This window comes from Schistocerca piceifrons, chromosome 2 (assembly GCF_021461385.2).
Source record: "Schistocerca piceifrons isolate TAMUIC-IGC-003096 chromosome 2, iqSchPice1.1, whole genome shotgun sequence".
NCBI classification, from domain to species: domain Eukaryota; kingdom Metazoa; phylum Arthropoda; class Insecta; order Orthoptera; family Acrididae; genus Schistocerca; species Schistocerca piceifrons.
Window position 1 is genome coordinate 777239176 of NC_060139.1, and position 22702 is coordinate 777261877.

Sequence of the window (22702 nt, forward strand, 5' to 3'; positions counted from 1 at the left end):
GAACACTGTCTAGCCTGTGATGCATCATTGCAGTCTTCAGTGCTAGTGAACTTAAACAGAAAGTGATTTGTGTGATTGGTAACCATACAATATAAGATTCGTAATGCAAAAAAATAAAAGGTATTCTTATGACAGACCAGACAAAGTAATAGCATATACAGAAGGACATGGAAACAGAGCAGCTGAGCATGATTTCAGCCCTCCACCAACAGAAAAAACCATTCACGATATAACCGCTATTTTAACTGAGGACAATATTATCAGGCTTATTCTCACATAGGAGAGAGGTGATCAATAATATCGGATATAATTAATAGCATTGAAAAAGTTTTAATTAAAATTATCGATACATAATCTCTCATCAGAATAAAGCCCACAGCAAAGGAGTGCATCAGGAAAATCACTGAGGGTTTAACGTGGCTACTTTTGTCTCTAAATTCTACTATATACACCATGCGCGGGTGTTGTTACAGGGTGTGTACGTGGACAAGGAAAAAAAAATTCCCGGATTTCCCGGTTGAAAATACGCTTTCTCCCGGATGAAAATACACTTTTTCCGTGTTAAATGACAGTATACTTTTCCTCGGCACTGTAAAACTTATCAATCATTGGAATGTTTATGGTTTTCTAAACAGACATAGAATTTACCAGCACTTTAGAAAACGAAACCCAGGGGAAAAAACACGTTTTGGAAAGATCTTTGATGTGCAGCAACATGTACGCTGCATTTCTTCATTTTACGGAGGCATAAATTCGAATTCCACCAAACACTGCATGTTACTTTCCGAAGCAATGAAATCGAGATTGCGACGCGCTTTTGTAAGCCAGTCATAGCTCATGTCACGTGATCTCGACAGCTGATGACAGTACAAGACACGTAGTGTAGTCAACCAATAGCAAGATCATTCTTAAGTAGCGCGAACACACAAAAAGAAAAGTTAATGGTTTAAATTAGTACACATAGTTTTGATAGAAGAAAAGTCCGCAGCTCCTGGTCGTGTGGTAGCGTTCTCGCTTTCCGCACCCGGGTTCCCGGGTTCGATTCCTGGCGGGGTCAGGCATTTTCTCTGCCTCGTGATGACTGGGTGTTGTGTGATGTCCTTAGGTTAGTTAGGTTTAAGTAGTTCTAAGTTCTAGGGGACTGATGACCATAGATGTTAAGTCCCATAGTGCTCAGAGCCATTTGATAGAAGGAAAACAAAGCTTTCACAAATAATATCGGTCTCTAAGATTAATAAGCTGCAAGAGAAGCTAAGCTTCCACATATAATGCTGATCATTTTGCGCGTGTTACACTTTAAGATACATGACACAAATGTGCCAGTAAAATTTTTAATAACGACGTAAATGTCTGATCTTCTGGGCTCTAAATTATTCTAGATGGTCGTCCTCAAGGAGTTGATTATTACATGAGAGTCAAACGCTCTGTGGTTTAAGAAATTCATCGTATATTCTCGCACGTAGTTCATCTTACGTAAAAGGAAATTTACTTTGAAAGTGGCACTTTTCAAACCATCATTCGCAATATTTTCCCATGACCTGTTAGAAACTGGTTCGTTTCAGCAGTTGGCAGAGAGCGCCAGATAACAGGCGTCACCGCGCCAGCGCAGCTACGATGACGCAGAAAGCCCGTATGTTCGTACATGCGATCTTGCATTATGTCATAAAAGAAACAAGACATCAAAGGATACTTCAGGAGCATCGTAATTTTGTGAACCATACTAAAATGCGCAATTTGGCTTAAAGTGCACAATCGTATGTCCAGATTCGGATGCAAATTTTCTAGAGTACCAGTACTGTATTATCTCATGTTTGGTTCTTTATTATGGCATAATGTCATACGAGCTAGAAGATGGAAAACGTGCACTCGAAATGCAGCGAATAGTTGAAACTAGCCAACAGCGTGAGATTAAACACTTCGTTTAAAATAAACTGACTTCCTGAGCGCAAAATATTAATAAAAGACCAATCTCTTCAGCAAACCGACAAAAATAACTTCATTGTTCTGCAAGGTGATTAATGCTTGATTGTCAGAAAGGTGGAAATAAAACCTGGAACTAACAACATATTTTAGCCTTCCGTAATCATGCGAACGTATTTTAATTGATTTGGTAGCGCCCGGCCACAGAAATCAGTTTTGTTTTCATTTAATGTGAGAGCAATAAATGAAGAGGAAAATGTGGTGTCACCGCCAGACACCACACTTGCTAGGTGGTAGCCTTTAAATCGGCCTCGGTCCATTAGTATACGTCGGACCCGGGTGTCGCCACTGTCAGTGATAGCAGACCGAGCACCACCACACGGCAGGTCTAGAGAGATGTACTGGCACTCGCCCCAGTTGTACAGCCGACTTTGCTAGCGAAGCTGCACTGACCAATACGCTCTCGTTTGCCGAGACGATAGTTAGCATAGCCTTCAGCTACGTCAATTGCTACGACCTAGCAAGGCGCCATAATCCTTTGCTATATATATTGTGGTTATAACATGTACCGTCAAGAGAGATGTTCTACAATTGTGGATTAAAGTTAAGTATTACATCATCTACGTACTTTATTTGCAATTCTCAAGATATTGTCCTGTTCCAGACCTCACGCCAGTCAGCGTGTAATTAAACGCGTGCATTTCGGCCTCCTCTAGAAACACAGTGCTGGCTCTTCTGCCAACACTACAGAAACAGCAAAATCACTAAACATAAACACAGGTCACGTGGAGACTACCCACCTCCCCACTACAACTCAGATTGCTCTGTGCATCAGCCATGGATCTACGATATTTCCGAACCGGAGCAATTTAGATAGTGGCGCTCAGCCACACATCTGTAGCCAGAAACGGGAGAAGGTACTACCCATAGGCGACTCAACTGCGCATGCGCAAGAGCCCGCCCGCAACTGCTCAAATGAATCAAATGTAAACAGCTGTCATGCCACACTCATCGGAGGCAATTTGTTGTTAGGAAGCACTGCATATTCTTCCTAAAACCTTTGACACACTTTAGTTGGCAGACACTTGTATGAGCACTGTGTTTTGTTGTATATGGCGCAATTCCTTTGCCACTTAAGTTTTATTTTCGTTTTTCTTCCTCTTGTTAATGTTTTGTTGCTGCAATATTATCCTGCAGACGTGGAATACAGTAATATCCTTTGTTGGAGTATTGGTTCTTACCAGTTAAAATAACAAAAATTTAACTGGTTACTAAAACAAGGAAAAGTTCCCAGAATTTCAAAAAATTCCCGGGTTTTTCCCGGTTTTCTCCCGGACGACAATATTCCCAGGTTTTTCCCGGATGTCCCGGGTCGTATACACCCTGTGTTAGTTTTCTTGCCTTGTTTTCTGAGCTCTGATTAAGTCTATGTAGCTGCGGCGTGCGATATAGCTGGCATTTCCGTGTGATATGCTATGGAAGAGATCAGGGCATTTCTGTTAAACTGCAAGAAAAGTGACTTTAGTCCATTTACACGGGATGGACTTTTGCTGTAAGGTCACAGGCTAAGAATATTTGAGGAATTGTGTGCGTGAGAGAAAGTAGCACTCAATATTAAGCTCTATTCCATGCCGAATAACTGATAATAGGATTTGTGGGCTACATGAAGGGATGTTAAATTGAATATAAGAACAGAATTGGGCACTTAGCTCTGTGAAAGTAAAAGCACACAAAGTTTGAATGACTGTATCGAAGTCTAGTAATGGACCATAGTCCCCGCGATAGTATCTCCGAGTGACAAATTATACAAATCATGGACATTTTAGTTGCCACAATTGCTGTGAATAATAGTAGGATCAACCCTCCTTTTTTCTATATACAAAACACATCATTCATGATCATTTAATTATTATTACGTGTTGTTAGAAAAAAATTAAAGTGATTTCCACACTAGTGTGTGTATTAGTCAACAATAATCACAGGCAAGCAGCAAACACTATCTCTGGATGATGAAAGGTTTGATTATAAATATTCCGTAGTGTAAATTGTGACTTAAAAGTTATTTAACATTTAATTTCCAATAGGACAGAAATAATACAAAATCAGAAACAGTGTGGATAAGTAGTACCGTTGGAAATAGGAAGTTGAAATAACAACTAACATCCAAAGACGTTATTAACTATCTAGTCTTCGGTAACGCAGCAACAAATGAAGAGTGATCCACTGTGCAAAAAGTCAACATTACTTATTATTAAGAAAACCCAAAATTTAGTCGCCATTACAGTGAAAATGTCTGTGGCTGCTCCATCTGCTGTGTAGATACAGTGAAAAGTCAGGCATATTAAGTAGATGATAACATCAATATCTTATGTCTGATAAGTCGACGACAGCAGTTCAATGGAGGGCGGCTACAATGATTGGCGGGATAGTACAGGAAGGGGGGGGGGGGGGGAGAGAGAGAGAGAGAGAGAGAGAGAGAGAGAGAGAGGGATGGAGGGAGGGGGGACTAAATGTGCAAACAGAGGACTGAATGCAAAATGCCAACAGTCCAATATTATGGATTTCATGGATTTTGAAGGTCACTTCGATTTTGTACACTAAGATTTTTTTTTTTTAATGGCTTTGCAATCTAATAATAAAAATGATAAAGTGTTATTTAAAAAACTGCTTAGAAACTAAAGTGCATGTTTTAGTCCATAGTGTCTTATAGTTCGTAAAGTGAGGTAGGTGACTTGTGTGCACAGATGTACTGCCAACCCCCTCCACTGACCTACCCAGGCCTCACTGCTTCCATGCCATGACACATTGCTGCTGTTTTCTGTGCCAAAGGTGGATATACTGGCTAGTACGTATGTGGTCATAATGTTCTGGCTGATCAGTATATTCAACATTTGTATAAATAGTGGCACTTTCCTTCCATGAGTTATTCTGGCTATGTGCTGCTGTTCGTAATTAATATATTTTGGACTTGACTAGACACAATTTGATAATATCTTCCATTCTAAAGCAGTTCATTGTATTGACAAGGTGTGAACACTTATTTACAATTTAAAAATTTCTTTTTGACTTACATTTGGTATGGTAATTCTTATGTTATCATTACAGCAATATGAGATTATGTTTTCATTAGTGAAATTTGAGGCGCGAAACATATAGCTATACTCACGAAACAATTAACAAAGAAAAACAAAACCCGCTAGCAATATAATGAACACTGTTTTAAAAAATAATGCAAAGTTTTGTAACGGTAGAAATTATTACTTCTGTTGTCTTCTAAACCAATCATATTGTCTCCATGGTTGTTTATATTTTGTACAGCTACCAAACTGTATAAGCAATTCTTTCCTCTCTTATCTGCACCAGAATGTTCTTTCCTGATTATTCCATTTCTGCACTATTTTCCAGTATACGAGCTGATACTGCTGGGACAACATTCTCTAATGATATTATGTTGGGAGACTAGCAAGTACACTGTACAGTCCTAGATTCACAGGACCATTAAATAAATAAATAAATAGTACTTACCTTCAAGATGTGCATTCCTTATTACCGCCACCAACAACACTTAAAAGAGGAAAATAATACTCCCTTGGGAAGACCTGCCTTGCCCTCGCAGCAAGTGGTTCCCATTCAACCTGAATGTACAAAATCTTACCCAACTAAATCCTCTACCCTCTTTGAAGAAAGAACATACAGTTTGAAAGCTAGGATTATTATTCTATACTTCCCAGTATTTATATCAGCAGTACTAAGAATAGAGCTAACCTTACAGTCTTTCTGCAACAGCAACGATTTTCAGAACTGAATTTTCCATTTGATCCATTGATAGAACATCTGTGCAGGTAAGCTTTGCACACTAGCCAATTCTATTGAGCAATGTCGTGATCACTCTCCCAGTAAAATACAAATATCTATAGCACACAGAGGTAAATATTAGAATGAATGCTATAGTGTGCATTAACACATTATTAAAATTAACTTTACAAAGAATAACACTTTTCAAACTACCAATCTATATACCCCATTATAATTTATTCCTCATACTAAAAATAATAACAGTAGTTTACATGCCCGCCACAAAAATAAAATTAGGTGACACTACAAAATGCTCTGCAAAGTAATTGTTTCATACCGTATCACCACTGGTTGTGTCAAATGTGTCACGTGGGCTTCTGTTCCATGCTATGTCATCAACTCGATAAATTTTGTTGTTGTATCGAGTCAGGACTGAAGCACCTATTACTGTTTTCATAATATGCTCCTTAAAAGCAGTTGGATTCCGAGTTGATATATCTGCACTGGAAAGAACATGTAATTACAAGCAGAATATATAACTACAGAGTTTTTATACTACATCTCTGATATGCACTGCATTATAGTAAAATTACACACGTGAAAAGCTATAATAATAAAAAAATTGTAGAGGGACATCAAGGTTTGACAATGGAAAGCAGTGGTGTACACTGCAGTAATTATTGGGTGGTGAAAAGGCATTGCACAGGCTAAACCATCCTAACTTTCAGGTAAGGAGATGCAGTTACTTTCTTTTGGAATGTTTTATAGCAACAATTTTAATACAAAGCATTCACAAAGATGTTTACAATACTGGATGGATATACAGTTTGAATTGTATTTGTTGTTCGGGTTAGCTATGCACATGCTTTGGAATTTTATTGTGAAGGAATTAAACATCCACAAATCTGCATAAAAGCATGATACTTTAACACCTTCCCATCATCGAACACTGCACAGTTAGAGCATACCCGGAGAGGGGGTGGGGGTGGGGGGTGTTAACTAATACTAGTTTCATGGTGAATGACAAAATAGTTTTTAGGATTCATCACAAATACCTAAAGGTACAATAGTTACTGGTCAACATCCTTTACATGTTCTAGCTTTCTGCAAATTTCTGCTGCGCTCCCCTAACCCTTGCTGCACAGTGACAAATATTGTAAAGGAAACAATGACAAGACACAATCAGAGCATTGTCGGGGAATGGTGAGAAGTACAGTAAGAAAAAAAAGTGTGAAAAAACTGAATGTAAAACATGATAACAAGTAATTTTAAAATTGCTCTGCAGCAATGGAAAACCTTGATTTACGTAAACAATTTCAGTGGAAAAAAGGTGACAAAATGAGAATAATCACACATTACTTTCAAAGTATGCATGTGATAAAAAGCAAAATAAATCAATTTATCCAAAAGTGACCTGCACATGAAATCAAATCTAGACGAAAAGAAAACCCAGCAATGTCACATGCACTTTCTTCTGACAACCTGAATCCTCCAAAAACAAGAAGTTGGATTTTTCACATTTCCTTAGTGTGACTGATTAACAGCATGCTGCCAGGTGTTCTATTGAGTTGTCTGAACATCCAGAAGCACATCATTAACTAAGGAGTTTGTCTTTTGTCGCACAATACTACCTGAGCTTGAAATGCAAAACTAACTTCTTCATCGAAGTTAAAATGCTCTTTGAAGTCAATAGTTGGAACAAGGCCTCATCTAATTCATTCTTCTCCCCATAAAATCTGCAACAGCTTTTTATCACCCTCCAAAGATCTGCAATAGCCTTCTCAAACCCTACATGGTGCTTGCTCGAGGATTCATATCACCAAGAAATACCACTCCAAAACTTGGCCTCACAATCCTCTTACAACCAACTCTTGCTGCACCAATAATATACCAGGTTTCCAATCAGTCTTCAGCATTTTATATCGATAGAACTACCACCAAGGTATCAGTGCAGGTGAATGGAGTCAATCTTTCTGGTGGAAACCTATTACATGTGCAATAGCAGCTACAAACAGCTACACAGTGATTTCCTAAGGTGAAAAGACTGAGAAAGATTTCCGAACAAAAGGACAAACTAAGCTAGTCAAGAGCATAGTGCAAAATTTTTTAAGCAGCTTATATATGACTATTTCCTTGCAGCTCCAAATGTAAATTGTGAACACATTTTATTTTATCAACCCTGAAGAATACATCGAGCAATCACAGGGCATCAATCAATAGGTTTGTGACTTTATTTATAGTTATGAGGGTCACCTTTTTAATATTTTACAAATTACCAGTAGATGATGCTATTGGAACATGACATTACTATGATACTTTTTAATGTTATTTCCTATAGATAAACAAAGGCAGATCAGCAACTGCAGCAGTAGTTTGTTTAAAGAATCAATTTGGTGAAGAAAGTTAAGCTCTTCACGCGCAGGTTTTTTTTGTTGGCGATATTTTACAATTTCCTTAAAGACTTAACTAAAAAACAACACCTCAAATCACTCCAGGCAGCATTCGGTATTAACCTTCACAAAATACTGTTTGCAAGTGGTTTGCAGAGTTTCATTGTTGTCCGTCAGCACTGACTTCCTTGAAGGTCAATCACTACTAAGTGAACAGAGCAGCCAATGAGACACCCACATTTCTCTGGCACCCTAGTTTCTGACAAGGAAGACCTTAGCTGAATTTGAAAAAAATGTCTGTTGATCCACAAAAGAAACTGTCTGTAGTCACTGATGAACTAGAGCTTACAATTGGGAGAACACCAATGACCTGTTCATCCCCATAATCACTACGAGAAAATTGGTGTGCAAGCAACTGTGGCTGGTGCCAATAGAAGCTGTCATGCAGTATGTGGACTACCAGATGCTGGATGTCTCAGTTCACATTTTGGTTTACAAAATGTATGGACTGGATAGCAAGATCGTAGTGAACATGGCGTAAGGACAAAAGTCATTAACACACAATCTGAACTGATAGACATAATGTGACACCTTACAAGAAACAAGGATGACTCTCACCTTAGTTTGTTGTTCATTTGTTTTTTATGTATCAGTTTCCTCAACTATTTTACTCCATTATATTACTATCTTCCAAGTTTTTTTTATGTATATTCAAATTTCAGTCTAATGGGTACTGACATACTACATTAACAAAAATCACCTTAATTTACCTTTACAATTCCTCAATTTTCATTTTCCTCACTACTATTGTCTACTACTTTAACTGTGTTTCAATACTGAACGGATATGAATTGCTTCAAGCATCACAAGTGAATTTATGCTTTCGTTTGGTGTACATTTACTAGCATCATCACAGATTTCCAATGTATTCTTTCTGAATCCTATCATCAGTTTTATGTACATCTTTCCCTTCACAACTTTTCAATTGTTGCTTATGATGACATGGAATTTATAATCCCTCCTTGTTGAGAACTACTATTCACCAATGAACCATTTCACTTTTTTTAAACACTTTCCCTTAGCCAGTCCATTTTCATCCAACCCTACAATCATGACAGCTGAAACCACTGCAGAATGTCTACCTTAGTGCTACCAGCCTTTGCGTTCCTTGTGGCTGGTAGCAATAGCGCATTTCAAACCCCACGTGGCTACAAAGGGACATACATTTGAGCTGTGTGTTGCTCACACCAATTTAAACCTGTTGACAGCTGACTGACAGGTTTTAAGACTTGTTTCCCGTCACATTTCAAAGTTATTCTCCTCTTACAAATGTGACTCTAACCGAACACCACTAAGCTTCTACGAGCTGATTGTATAACCCATCATGGAGGCGGAGTGAGTGTGTGTGTTCTTTCTGATCTAAAACCAAATACAACAAGTATATCTATACAAATGATCACAGAGAAGCAGAGTTCTTGTTTCTCAAAATAGATTTATCTATTCAGAAATTCTTAAATTCAAGCAAATCTCCAAATCATCCTTCGAATCGGCTTTGTTCTTCATAATCTCGGAGTATGAGCATGTATCATAATTGTCTTGGGACACTGTTCACGATGTTTTATTTTTAATGTACTCAGTGCAGACCAGCAGAGAAAAATCTCACTTAGTAACATATAAAAATTTAGAAGCTTAACTACCATGGAAGTCTCTTCGGGTTTGATGCCAGATCCTAAAATCAACTTGACTCGATATTTTGGCGATCCAACTGTTCGCCATCTTCAGGAAATGCTGCTTCTGCTGATGAGTCCCGCTGAGAACTGACGCAAGATTGCAATTTGACGTCCTACATAGGCCACCGTTCAGTACACGGCGCATGCGCCGCCCATCACGGTTTCTGCCTTACAAAACAGGGAGGTGGCACCGCCCTTAGTGAAACACTGCTGGCAATGATATATCGCAATCGAGGCCACACCGAAGAACGGTCAGTTTTGATGCGAGATAATACAGGATTCCACGTTTTGCTAAGAGGAAACCCATTGTCTCTGTTGATTACATTATCAGCCAACCTAATTTCAATCGCCTCTTTATAGACACTATTCCAAAAACCGGAAATGTTGGCAATCACAACAGTTTCCTCGAATTTCGTTTTGTGTCCCTCATTTACGCAGTGTTCTGCTACGGCCAATTTTTCCGGCTATTGTAGCCTCGTGTGACGGCGATGTTCCACACACCTGTCATGCACTGTGCGAATAGAACGGCCAACGTAAGCTTTCCCACATTGACACTGGATTTTGTACACCCCGGGTTCCCTAATTTCGCCAGATTTATTCATTTTATTAATAGTACGAGAGGTAATAGGATTAAGGAACATGCAAGCCAAGCACTTTTAAGAGAACACATTTGTTTTACCCGTAGACAGCTGGATACTGTTTCCAAAGATTTATTTTATTTTCATTTGAACTTGTCCTCGCAGTTTTCAAGGGATGTTTGGCAGTGGGTTGATGATTCCACGTGGGCGCTATTAGATTGGACACATAGGAGCGCCGTTACCAGACAATCCTCGAAATTTGAATGGCTTCTTTCTCGTTCTACAGCATCAGAAGTGGATAAACGTCGGCGTACTGTGATTAATCTCTCTAACAAGGTGTTGGATGGGCCATGTGTCGATATTGGAGAAAGGTTTAAATTTTTCGCCCACTCCCAAGAGACTTCCTATCACAGAGTTCATATGCTCTGTAGAACAAGCAGTACACAGCCTACCCGAGGATCAAGCAGAGGAAATAAGGCAAGAAGTGTTGCACACATTACGTCGGGCTCGACCACCGCAGGATAACATCTCTTCCGCAGAGAGAGCAGCCATTCGTTCTCTTAAGAATGATGACGAAGTAGTAGTTTTACCAGCTGACAAGGGGAATGCCACGGCTGTAATGACATGGAATGATTATGTCCTAAAAATGGATTCACTTCTGAACGACCCGGCGTACAGAAGACTATCTAATGACCCCCACAGAAAGGATCAAACGTAAGACACTTTCACTGTTGAAAAAGAGTTCGTTGTCAGATGATTTACGTAAGAAACTTCATCCTGGTGCTGCCGTTCCACCTAGGTTTTATGGTCTGCCTAAGTTGCATAAGGAAGGGGTTCCTCTACACCCTATTGTTAGTAATTTGGGTGCACCCACTTATAACCTGGCAAAGTACTTATCATCTGCCCTCAGTCCATTTTTTGGCAAGTGTGAGCACCATATATCCAGTTCAGTGGATTTTATTCAACGATTGGGATCTTTGAAGTTGAGTCCTTCAGATCTGTTAGTGAGTTTCGATGTGGTATCCCTATTTACACGAGTTCCTCTGGAAGAGTCCCTTAGCTTGATCAGTGAAAAACTGGATGAAGAGCTGGTGAAGCTTTGTTGTCATGTGCTGACCTCCACGTATTTTTTATTTAATGGTAACATTTTTAACAGAATGATGGAGTGGCTATGGGTAGTCCTTTGTCACCCATAGTCGTCAATTTATTTATGGAGGGCTTCGAGGCCATGGCACTGAGGACTTCAGCTTTGCAACCAACGTGCTTCTGGAGATACGTGGACGATACCTTCTTCGTCTGGCCGCGTGGACGTGATGCTCTTAACAGATTTTTGGACCACTTCAACTGTCTTCATCCCCGAATCAAATTTACTATGGAGGTTGAAAACTATGGGATGCTTCCATTTTTAGACGTAATGGTTTATAAAAAACCAGATGGAACTTTGGGACACAGTGTTCACCGAAAGCCGACACACACAGATTGGTATCTGCACCCTAAGAGTTTTCATCCACCACACCAACGTAGTGGCGTCCTTAGGACTTTGGCACAGAGAGCATATGCCATTTCCGACGCAGACAGCTTAACCCAAGAACTTGAGCATTTGATGACTGTTTTTAAGAAAATGGATACACCGAGAAACAGATTCGTCGGGCTATGGAATTTGGACCATCTCTGGAGGCGTACGAAGAGGAACATAGGTCTGTGGCCTTTCTTCCTTATGCTGGAGGCTTATCGTTTAAGATTGGACGAATTTTAAGGAATTGTAACATTAAGAGTGTGTTCCGTCCACCTTCTAAGATTAGGGCTCTTCTCAGCTCTGTGAAGGATGATTTGGGACTTAGGAAACCCGGGGTGTACAAAATCCCGTGTCAATGTGGGAAAGCTTACGTTGGCCTTTCTATTCGCACAGTGCATGACAGGTGTGTGGAACACTGCCTAAATGAGGGACACAAAATGAAATTCGAGGAAACTGTTGTGATTGTCAACATTTCCGGTTTTTGGAACAGTGTCTATAAAGAGGCGACTGAAATTAGGTTGGCTGATAATTTAATCAACAGAGACAATGGGTTTCCTCTTAGCAAAACGTGGAATCCTGTATATCTCGCATCAAAACTGACCGTTCTTCGGTGCGGCCTTGATTGTGATATATTGTTGCCAGCAGTGTTTCACTAAGGGTGGCGCCACCTCCCTGTTTTGTAAGGCAGAAACCGTGATGGGCAGCGCATGCGCCGTGTACTGAACGGTGGCCTATATAGGACGTCGAATTGCAATCTTGCGTCAGTTCTCAGCGGGACTCATCAGCAGAAGCAGCATTTCCGGAAGATGGCGAACAGCTGGATCGCCGAAATATCGAGTCAAGTTGATTTTAGGATCCGGCAGCAAACCCGAAGAGACTTTCATGACTTATTACACCGGGAAAGCCTATGTAATCACATTAACTATCATGCCCTACAAAAGGACTGTTTAGATATTCCATGGTAGATCACAAACAATGAGCTGACATATTTTTGAGCCCACGAATTAAGTTTCAGACTTGTCGCATTGTATAACACTATGTTCCTAAACATTCTGTCAAAGCAAAGGGTTCCTGCTCCAATGCTGATGATAGAACACCAGACAATGAATAACTGTGATTTTGCACATCTATGTCTATGTGACTATTCTGCAATTTACACTTAATACTTGCCTCAACTACTTTCAGACTATTCTTTCATCATTCCATTATTGAATAGCATTGCGGAAAAACAAAGTCTGAAATCTTTCTGTGTGAGTTCAGATGTCTCATACTTCATTATGATGGTCATTTGTCCCTATGTAACTGGGCGTCAGCAACATATTTTCGCATTTGGAGGAAAAAGTTGGTGATTGAAGTTTCATGAAAATAATCTCTTTCATGACAATAGAAACCAAATTTCACTACTTCAAATTTTTTCAATGCTGTTTATCAAAACTATCTGGTAAGGATCCAATACTGTGCAGCAATACTTCAGACAATGTTTAACAAGTGTAATGTAGGCCAGCTCTTTAGTAGATTTGTTGCATCTTCTATGTCTTCTGTCAATAAAATGCATCCTCTGGTTTTCTTTCCCCATATATTTTCTATGTGAGTGTTCCAGTTTCAGTAATTAGAAGACTTACGCAAAATCGAACTTCAGAACTTTACCAAGTATACAGGAAGTTATGAAAGAAAAGAAAAGCAAAACATGCACAACCATCAAAATCAGGCAAGCCCAGTCTTTTGTATGCAGGTGTTGAATCCTGCAGCACTGCAGAAAAAAACTGCACAACTTCAGCACAGGAAAGGCAAACTCTGGTACTATTTTTCAAGCCTCTACTTTTCTCAACAGCACTCAAATCTCAAGTCACAATAAATTATCAACCGCAAGATAGTATATTCTCAACACAGATGGATTTTCATGAAACATGTTTCTAGACACAATACAGAACACACTTACGAGAATCTTTTCAGGGGCAATACGTAATGATGGAATGAACACAGGTATGATTAGATATGTTGTCAACACAATTGTTCCAGTTCTTTGACACAACGCCAACCTTTGTTAGTGGCACACGTCCTTTTGATTACAAACAACACTTAATTCAACCAATACCCAAGAATGACAACCCAAAGTCACCAGGTGACAGACTGATCACCATATTATCTGCAGTACCTAAACTCTTTGAGTGCAGTGTCAGTAAACAGTTGACAAATTACTAACATCCCTGATAAGCACCAATCACACTTCCAAAAACAACGCAATACATCAACTGAATTAGTAATCTGGGTGCAAAACATGAAACCTGTGTGGACAGAAGAATTTAGAACAATCTTCTCTAATTAATGTGCTCCATACAAACTGAAAATGTGGCACTTGAGACACACTATTTGACCATATCATTTTATTGTTGGGTGATACACTTTCTGGATTGACCTTATTATGTAGTGTTTGAAGTTCCTTAGCCTGTAACAAGCGTGTTCTCTTCTTGCTCTGAAGTAGTATGTGCACAGCACTTTCATTTTAAATTTATACAATTTAAAGTCACTGTCCACTTTCTGATGTTGATTCAATGTCTTGTTACTCTTACCTTTTTGTTTATTCTTCACAACACAGAATGCAACAAAACTGCAGTAGACTGCCTTGGAACTGCTTTTGTTCCCATACTGTTCCTTAAGTGCCTACACAAGAACCAAGAAAAATGAAAGAAAAACTTTTTCTGCTATAAATAGTTTCTCAAAATAGTCATTTTTAATCAAATTTATGTACTTTTACATGCATTCAAATTAATCTGATGATAGTTCAATAGAACATATTTGGAAGGATTGGACAGCTTCTTGATATTGACTTATGATGACAGTGATGATGATGATGATGATGGATCTGGGGCACTCAACAGCAAGGTAACCAACACCTTATGAAGTGTCAGCATCCCATTTGCTTGGGAGAACGAAAGTCGTACCCACAGGCAGATTTGCTTACAATGCAAGTCCACCGAGCAATTATAAAAAATCGCCATCAGGATGCACGAAATTATTACACTGAAAACCGATTAATAAAAATGCCAAACTGCCTGGGTAAGCTAGCCATCCAGAGCTTGCTGACTTTCCCTACCGTAGCACTCTATAAATGGGGCCAACAGTTCACAAATTTTCAATACTCATATTACACTGGTGTCGGTGTCAGTGAGGACGGTGGGCTTATCTCCAGTCAAACTGAGAATTACTCTAATGGAAATACATAAAATGCATGTAGCAGAAGCACATTAAACTAAAAGCAGCCCACCACATACTTCACAGAGTGGTGGATCCAACATAGATATCAATATCCTCATCAACAGTAAAATCTCCACCAGAAAGGGAGCGAGCTTGCTGATAGGATGGCTTAGCTGCCACTGTCTTTGATTTTGAATTACTTTTTATGTGACTTTTTCCTAAATTATGGGAAGAGTAGGTAACATGGGTAGTGGAGATGGCTTACTGGGCCCCTGATGGTTTCTGTGGTTCCAAATCCAGCAGCCACTAAACCATCTGTTGGAAGATCTGCTACTTCCTCCTTGTTAAGTGCAATCCTTCTCTATCCCTATCCACCTCAATCTGCCCAGGTAACTGTTCTCAATAATCAGTCTTGCTGCTACTGCGAGAGTATAGGAAGATACCAAGAACTCGAAAGCTTGTGCGAATACTGTTTCTTGTTAAGTGTTTCTGTGTGCCAAGCAAAGTGCCACTTTAGGTGAGTGGGAGCCTTTCCCTTATTTTAAGAAATAAACGGAGTTATTCAGGTGGTAAATCAAGCAAATAAGAGCAACAATACATCCATTCCACATTTTTCTGAGTATCAAGTAATCAATTGTTTGACTTGCTATGTGATAGCTGTCACTGTCATCAAGAATGGTGCAATGTTGTCAGTTGTTTTTTCCTGATTTCTCTGATGGCTTTTATCAAACAAATTGTTGTATATCAGTCAGCATTAACTGTTCTTCCATCCTTTAAGAACACTGCCATGCTATGTCAAGTGTAATCAGAAAAATGAGTTGCTGTTTTCAATTTATCCTGGATAGCCCCCTCCCCCCCCCCCCCCCCCCCAACAGTTGACTGCTGCCAAGTTTCCAGTTCACACAAATATTTCCAAAGTTCATCTCCTGTTACGAATTTTGCATTTCCAGGGTAAAAAATTTTTTTTGTGTATACTTAACTCTTGCTGACACCAGCCTGTTCTTTAGTTTCTTCCAAAATATGCAGATCCATTAGCAAAACATTTTTTTCATAGTTAAATGTTCGTGGATAACTCAACAAGCTTCATTATTCTATATGCCTAAGGATGCATTTATCTCACAGTAAGTCACATGTTGATGTTTTTTTGGAATGACAACCAATTCTGGTCTAGCTTTATGAAATTCACTACCTACTGAAGCATGAGAATGACAACATTCTGTAAACCAGATGTAAGTAGTCCTTTCTGTGGAAAAATGGCTACCAAAAGTTGAGTGAATCAATACGGCACACTTGAGTCAGGCCTTGACAAAAAAATCATAGAACTTCATTCAATGAAAACCTTCACTTTTTCCCCAACACTATTCCTTCAATTACTCACTTTAAAGAAACTACTCTGACATTATTTTAATGACACACCTCAGTAGCGCATCTGGAGGGAGTTCATAAAAACTTAAAAGGCAATCCAGAATGAGATTTTCACTCTGCAGCGGAGTGTGCGCTGATATGAAACTTCCTGGCAGATTAAAACTGCGTGCCCGACCGAGACTCGAACTCAGGACCTTTGCCTTTCGCGGGCAAGTGCTCTACCATCTGAGCTGACAGAAGTAAAGCTGTGAGGACCGGGCGTGAGTCGTGCTTCGGTAGCTCAGATGGTAGAGCACTTACCCACGAAAGGCTAAGGTCCCGAGTTCGAGTCTCGGTCGGGCACACAGTTTTAATCTGCCAGGAAGTTTCTTTAAAGGCAATTCTCTTACTATAATATTTTGCATATGCAGCTATTTATTTCAATTTAAATGAACACCCCTGTACTCAATACCTCCTACAAAGTACAATGCTACTCAAGTTACTTGGTAATTTAAAATTTAACTTGATTCTTGTCTCTGTCTTTACAGGAAGACAACTTACATTACATCCAAAACAGTCTGTGTTCTCAGTACTCGGTGCGATGTATCGCAGCACAACTGTATACCTCCCTCGTATTCATCTATGGCCGTCACGTAGCCTGGCCAAACCTCCAGTCTGAAAGAAATAAATATATGTTGTTGCAAAATGCAGAGTTGCAATATCTATACAAGAAAGCACAATGGTAACAGAACAATTTATCTAACTGAGCAGCTCAAATATTACCAATTTGTTCTTCTGGACTAAATATGTATCTCAGGCTGTTACTAATAAACACATAGTTTTACTTCATGTAAATAATACATAAAACATACCAGCAGCATATCTGTAACACATTCAGGAAAGGAAAGCAGGATGAAGTATGTGTGTGTTCATAGACTTTCCTGGCGAATATGCTGTTCGAAAGTTTCTTAACCGTGCAGCTGAATTTAACGTGGCATAAGTGATGAGGTTGCTCTTGCTGACCGACATTTTGGACCAATGGGTGTGATATATATTACACACACACACACACACACACACACACACACACACACACACACACTAGTTGTCTCCCCTCCCCATTGACCCTGTGTATGAACCACACAATGTGCTGGCTGTAGTGCTGAGGGTAGCTCGTGCTCAAGAATCAAGTGGCAGTCCTCAGTCTGTAATCCACCTCTTTCATGCTCTGTGTTCTTCTGAACTCTATCCATAATCAAATTCAATCCACCATGGATGATGATGATTTGGGTTGAGGGGGCGCTCAACATCGTGGTCATCAGCACCCTGATGAAAAGTCATCATGAAATCTAATGGGTGGGGACGAAGGCTGTCCCCACGTACGGAGCGGTTTGTAACGTGCTAAAGTCTGCCGCCCTTCCCCACCAATTCAGGGATGAGGCCTGACAGTTCACAAAATTTCACAACTCTTAAAATTGGTATCGGTATCTGCGAGGATGGTGCACAGATCTCCAGTGAGACCAAGGGCTGCCCTAATATCAGTATACAGGACAAACGTAGCCACAATATGCTGAACTGAAGGCGGCACACCACAAACTTCACAGAATGGTGGATCCTGCTGCCGGAGGAGGAAACCATGTGTGAAAGGGCTATGCCCGATGTGCAGTCTAGTAAGCAATATCTCCTTCCAGCAGCGAGGCTGACATGAAGTCTGCCAAGCTTTTGTGGTCGATTTGAGCGACCGCAGTTTGTTGTCTGACACCTGCAACCATTCAGTCTCCCACTGACGCATGATGCATCTGTCAGAAAATGAGACAATGGTGTGCAACGGGATGGGACATTGATGGACAGCACCATCCCAACATGCTTCCTTGGCAACTTTGTCAGCCATGTCGTTACCCTGTATCCCAGTGGCCAGGTACCCAGCAAAAGATCATCTCCTTGCCACGGCGTTGGAACCGCTATAAGGCGTTATGGATAAGCTGAATCAGCAGGTCTACTGGATACATTTGGTGAATTTCTTGCAGTGCTCTAGGAGAGTCAGAACAGACAAGAAAACCCGTCCGGTGATGTCTACGAACCCTCTCCAGTGCCATCAGAACGCCATATAACTCCACATCATAATTTGTAAATTGTTCTGGAAGTTGCACTTTAAAAACCCTATCAGTGAAAACCACTGAATAACCGAGAGAATTCTCCTGCTGGGATCTATCTGTACAAATATCGATAAAACTATGGTACATACTTAAAACAGACAAAATCAAAGTTGTAAAAACCGTATCTGGAGTACAACTTTCCTTGTACTGTGCCAAGCTTAAAATCACTTTGGGCCTCTGAGGACACCAAGGCAGCAGTGTGTTCCATCCCTGGGTATGTATTTTCATGTCCGAGAGATCCAGATCCTTGAGACAGTCTGTAGCATGTACACCAAATCGCTGGGTCGCTTGGGGCTGATTCCTGAACAGTCGTTCGAAGGTGGGTTGGATCACTGAACTAAATGCCAATGACTGAGGTGATGCTGAAATTTTCAGCGCCTGTCGAGCCAAAAGGATACGTCGCCAAATCCGGAGTGGTGGCTCACCAGCCTCTGAACTGGGCTGGTCCGAAAGGCTCCAGTCGATATCTGAATGCCCTCATGGTGGACAGCACCTAACAACCGGAGGTAGGAAGGAAGGGCCGATCTGTAGACCATGCTGCCAGTCTAAGCATGATCGAACAAATGCCCTACAAAACTGTAGGAGCTGGGACCTGTCAGCTTCCCATGTTTTTCCACCAAGACATTTCAAAATGTTCAACAACTGGAAGCCCTTTGTTCTTAGGTCTCTCGGGTGTGGGAGCCATGTTAATTTTGAGTAAAATAATAAAACCAAAAGTGCACAGTCATGAAAACGTAAAATACGGTCCCCCATTGTAAGCTCTGGTTGGTTAAAACTCCCACGAGCACAATTAAAATTAACACACACAATCTTCTCAAGTGAGAACCGAAAACCAGTTGTCTGGGCCCAGGTTTCCAGCCTCCTAAAATCCACCATGGATGTGAAGCAAAATGGCCAGTTGCCATTCTTGGAAGTTCTGGTACAAACAAAACCAGATGAAACAATGGGACACAGTATCTATCGGAATAAAACTCCCACAGACCAGTAGCTTCACATTCTAGTCACAAAGGGAGAGAGTTTTAAACAAGCTGGTCCACAGAGTTCCTGATATCCGGCACAGAAAGCTGAAAACCTACACTGGACCACCTCAGGGACGTGTTCCAGAAAAAATGGCTATAGTGGCCTCCAAATTCAATGTACCTACAACTGAAAGACCACATCACAGCCAACACCCGATGAAGACCAACCAAAAAAAGACATGCTATGTATCCAGAAAGAACAAATCCCTTTTAGGGTCAGTGAAAGATGATCTGGGACTCTGGGAATCTGCAGTGTATTACACACCACATAAGTGCAGGAAAGCAGACAAACCATTCACACAATTGAAGAAAGGTGTTTGGAACACAAATGTTACACCAACCTCCAGCAGCCCACAAAATCAGAAATCACTAAACACTGCCATGAAACCAAACACAAAATGAAATATGAAGACACAAAAATTCCACAAGACACATCCGACTACTGGGACTATGCACACAAGGGGACTACCAAAATCCAGCTACATGACAACCTCTTCAGCAAGAATAATGGATTTCAACTTAGTCAAGCATGGGCTCTGGCATTAAAAATTCTCCAGTAGCAGAAACAGAGCACTGAGCATGGAAAAGGTGGAGCACTGCCACTTTATTCCTGAGCACGAACTACCCCCTCCACCAAGGCCAACACACCATGCGATCCATACACAGGGTCAGTGGAGGGGGGAAACAACTGGTATATGTATTATATTGCATCCCCTGGTCCAGGATATCAGTCAGCAGGAGTATTATCATTATTATTACTATTACTTCTTTCCTTTCTCAGACATTATGTCTGGTTAAAAATTGAAAGTGACGCGGACCTTGATCAAGCGTGACTTTCTTTTAACTGTACGGTATATGTTATATTGCATTTAGGAACTTTCGGGTGATTGAACATGTATCAATAATTACGGATTTCTGTAGTTGTATATATAAGTTTGGATGTAGCTGTATTGCATTGATGTACTGGTGGATATTGTGTGGTATGGCTCCTGTAGTTGATAGTATAATTGGTATAATGTCAACTTTATCCTGATGCCACATGTCCTTGACTTCCTCAGCCAGTTGGATGTATTTTTCAATTTTTTCTCCTGTTTTCTTTTGTATATTTGTTGTATTGGGTGTGGATATTTCAATTAGTTGTGTTAATTTCTTCTTTTTATTGGTGAGTATGATGTCAGGTTTGTTATGTGGTGTTGTTTTATCTGTTATAATGGTTCTGTTCCAGTATAATTTGTATTTATCATTCTCCAGTACATTTTGTGGTGCATACTTGTATGTGGGAACGTGTTGTTTTATTAGTTTATGTTGTATGGCAAGTTGTTGATGTTTTATTTTTGCTACATTGTCATGTCTTCTGGGGTATTCTGTATTTGCTAGTATTGTACATCCGCTTGTGATGTGATCTACTGTTTCTATTTGTTGTTTGCAAAGTCTGCATTTATCTGTTGTGGTATTGGGATCTTTAATAATATGCTTGCTGTAATATCTGGTGTTTATTGTTTGATGCTGTATTGCAATCATGAATCCTTCCGTCTCACTGTATATATTGCCTTTACTTAGCCATGTGTTGGATGCGTCTTGATCGATGTGTGGCTGGGTTAGATGGTTCAAATGGCTCTCAGCACTATGGGACTTAACAGCTATGGTCATCAGTCCCCTGTGTTAGATGATACGGGTGCTTGCCATGTAGTGTTTTCTTTTTCCAATTTACTTTCTTCGTATCTGTTGATGTTATGTGATCTAAAGGGTTGTAGAAGTGGTTATGAAATTGTAGTGGCGTAGCCGATGTATTTATATGAGTGATTGCTTTGTGTATTTTGCTAGTTTCTGCTCGTTCTTGAAAGAATTTTCTTAAATTGTCTACCTGTCCATAATGTAGGTTTTTTATGTTGATAAATCCCCTTCCTCCTTCCTTTCTGCTTACTGTGAATTTTTCAGTTGCTGAATGTATGTGATGTATTCTATATTTGTGGCATTGTGATCGTGTAAGTGTATTGAGTGCTTCTAGGTCTGTGTTACACCATTTCACTACTCCAAATGAGTAGGTCAATATTGGTATAGCATAAGTATTTATAGCTTTTGTCTTGTTTCTTGCTGTCAATTCTGTTTTCAGTATTTTTGTTAGTCTTTGTCTATATTTTTCTTTTAGTTCTTCTTTAATATTTGTATTATCTATTCCTATTTTTTGTCTGTATCCTAGATATTTATAGGCATCTGTTTTTTCCATCGCTTCTATGCAGTTGCTGTGGTTATCCAATATGTAATCTTCTTGTTTAGTGTGTTTTCCCTTGACTATGCTATTTTTCTTACGTTTGTCTGTTCCAAAAGCCATATTTATATCAATGCTGAATACTTCTGTTATCTTTAGTAATTGGTTGAGTTGTTGATTTGTTGCTGCCAATAGTTTTAGATCATCCATGTATAGCAAATGTGTGATTTTGTGTTGGTATGTTCCAGTAATATTATATCCATAATTTGTTTTATTTAGCATGTTGGATAGTGGGTTCACAGCAAGGCAGAACCAGAAAGGACTTAATGAGTCTCCCTGGTATATTCCACACTTAATCTGTATTGGCTGTGATGTGATATTATTTGAATCTGTTTGGATATTAAGTGTGGTTTTCCAATTTTTCATTACTATGTTTAGGAACTGTATCAATTTAGGATCTACTTTGTATATTTCCAATACTTGTAGTAACCATGAGTGGAGGTACACTATTGTTATTATTATCATTATTATTATTACTGTGATCGTGGCACATTACACCACCGAAAATTTATTCTACAACAATCAATCCATCTGGTTGCATGCTCGAGAGACTTTCAAGAAAAATGAAGTAATTATACAAATAATAAATATTTAAAATAATCTGATGATTAATTTCAATTGTGTGTGTGTGTGTGTGTGTGTGTGTGTGTGTGTGTGTGTGCGCGCGTGCATTTGATAAAGTCCTTACTGGCCGAAAGCTTTATTTGTGACATTCTTTTTGTTGTGCCTATTTGCGACTGAGCATGTCCGCTATATGGTGAGTAGCAACTTTCTTTTTCATAATATTGTT

At 39.7% G+C, this 22702-nt stretch overlaps 1 protein-coding gene across 1 annotated transcript in view; it reads right to left on the bottom strand.

The window, feature by feature from the left end:
- The window catches only part of LOC124776941 (piwi-like protein Ago3), a 219971-nt gene that overhangs the window by 117503 nt on the left and 79766 nt on the right, over positions 1-22702 (bottom strand). Inside the window, exons 7-8 of the mRNA XM_047252163.1 lie at positions 17030-17143; positions 6053-6218 (exon numbers count right to left, since the gene is read on the bottom strand). Coding sequence (XP_047108119.1) covers positions 6053-6218; positions 17030-17143 — 280 coding nt within the window. The remainder of the gene's footprint in view (positions 1-6052; positions 6219-17029; positions 17144-22702) is intronic.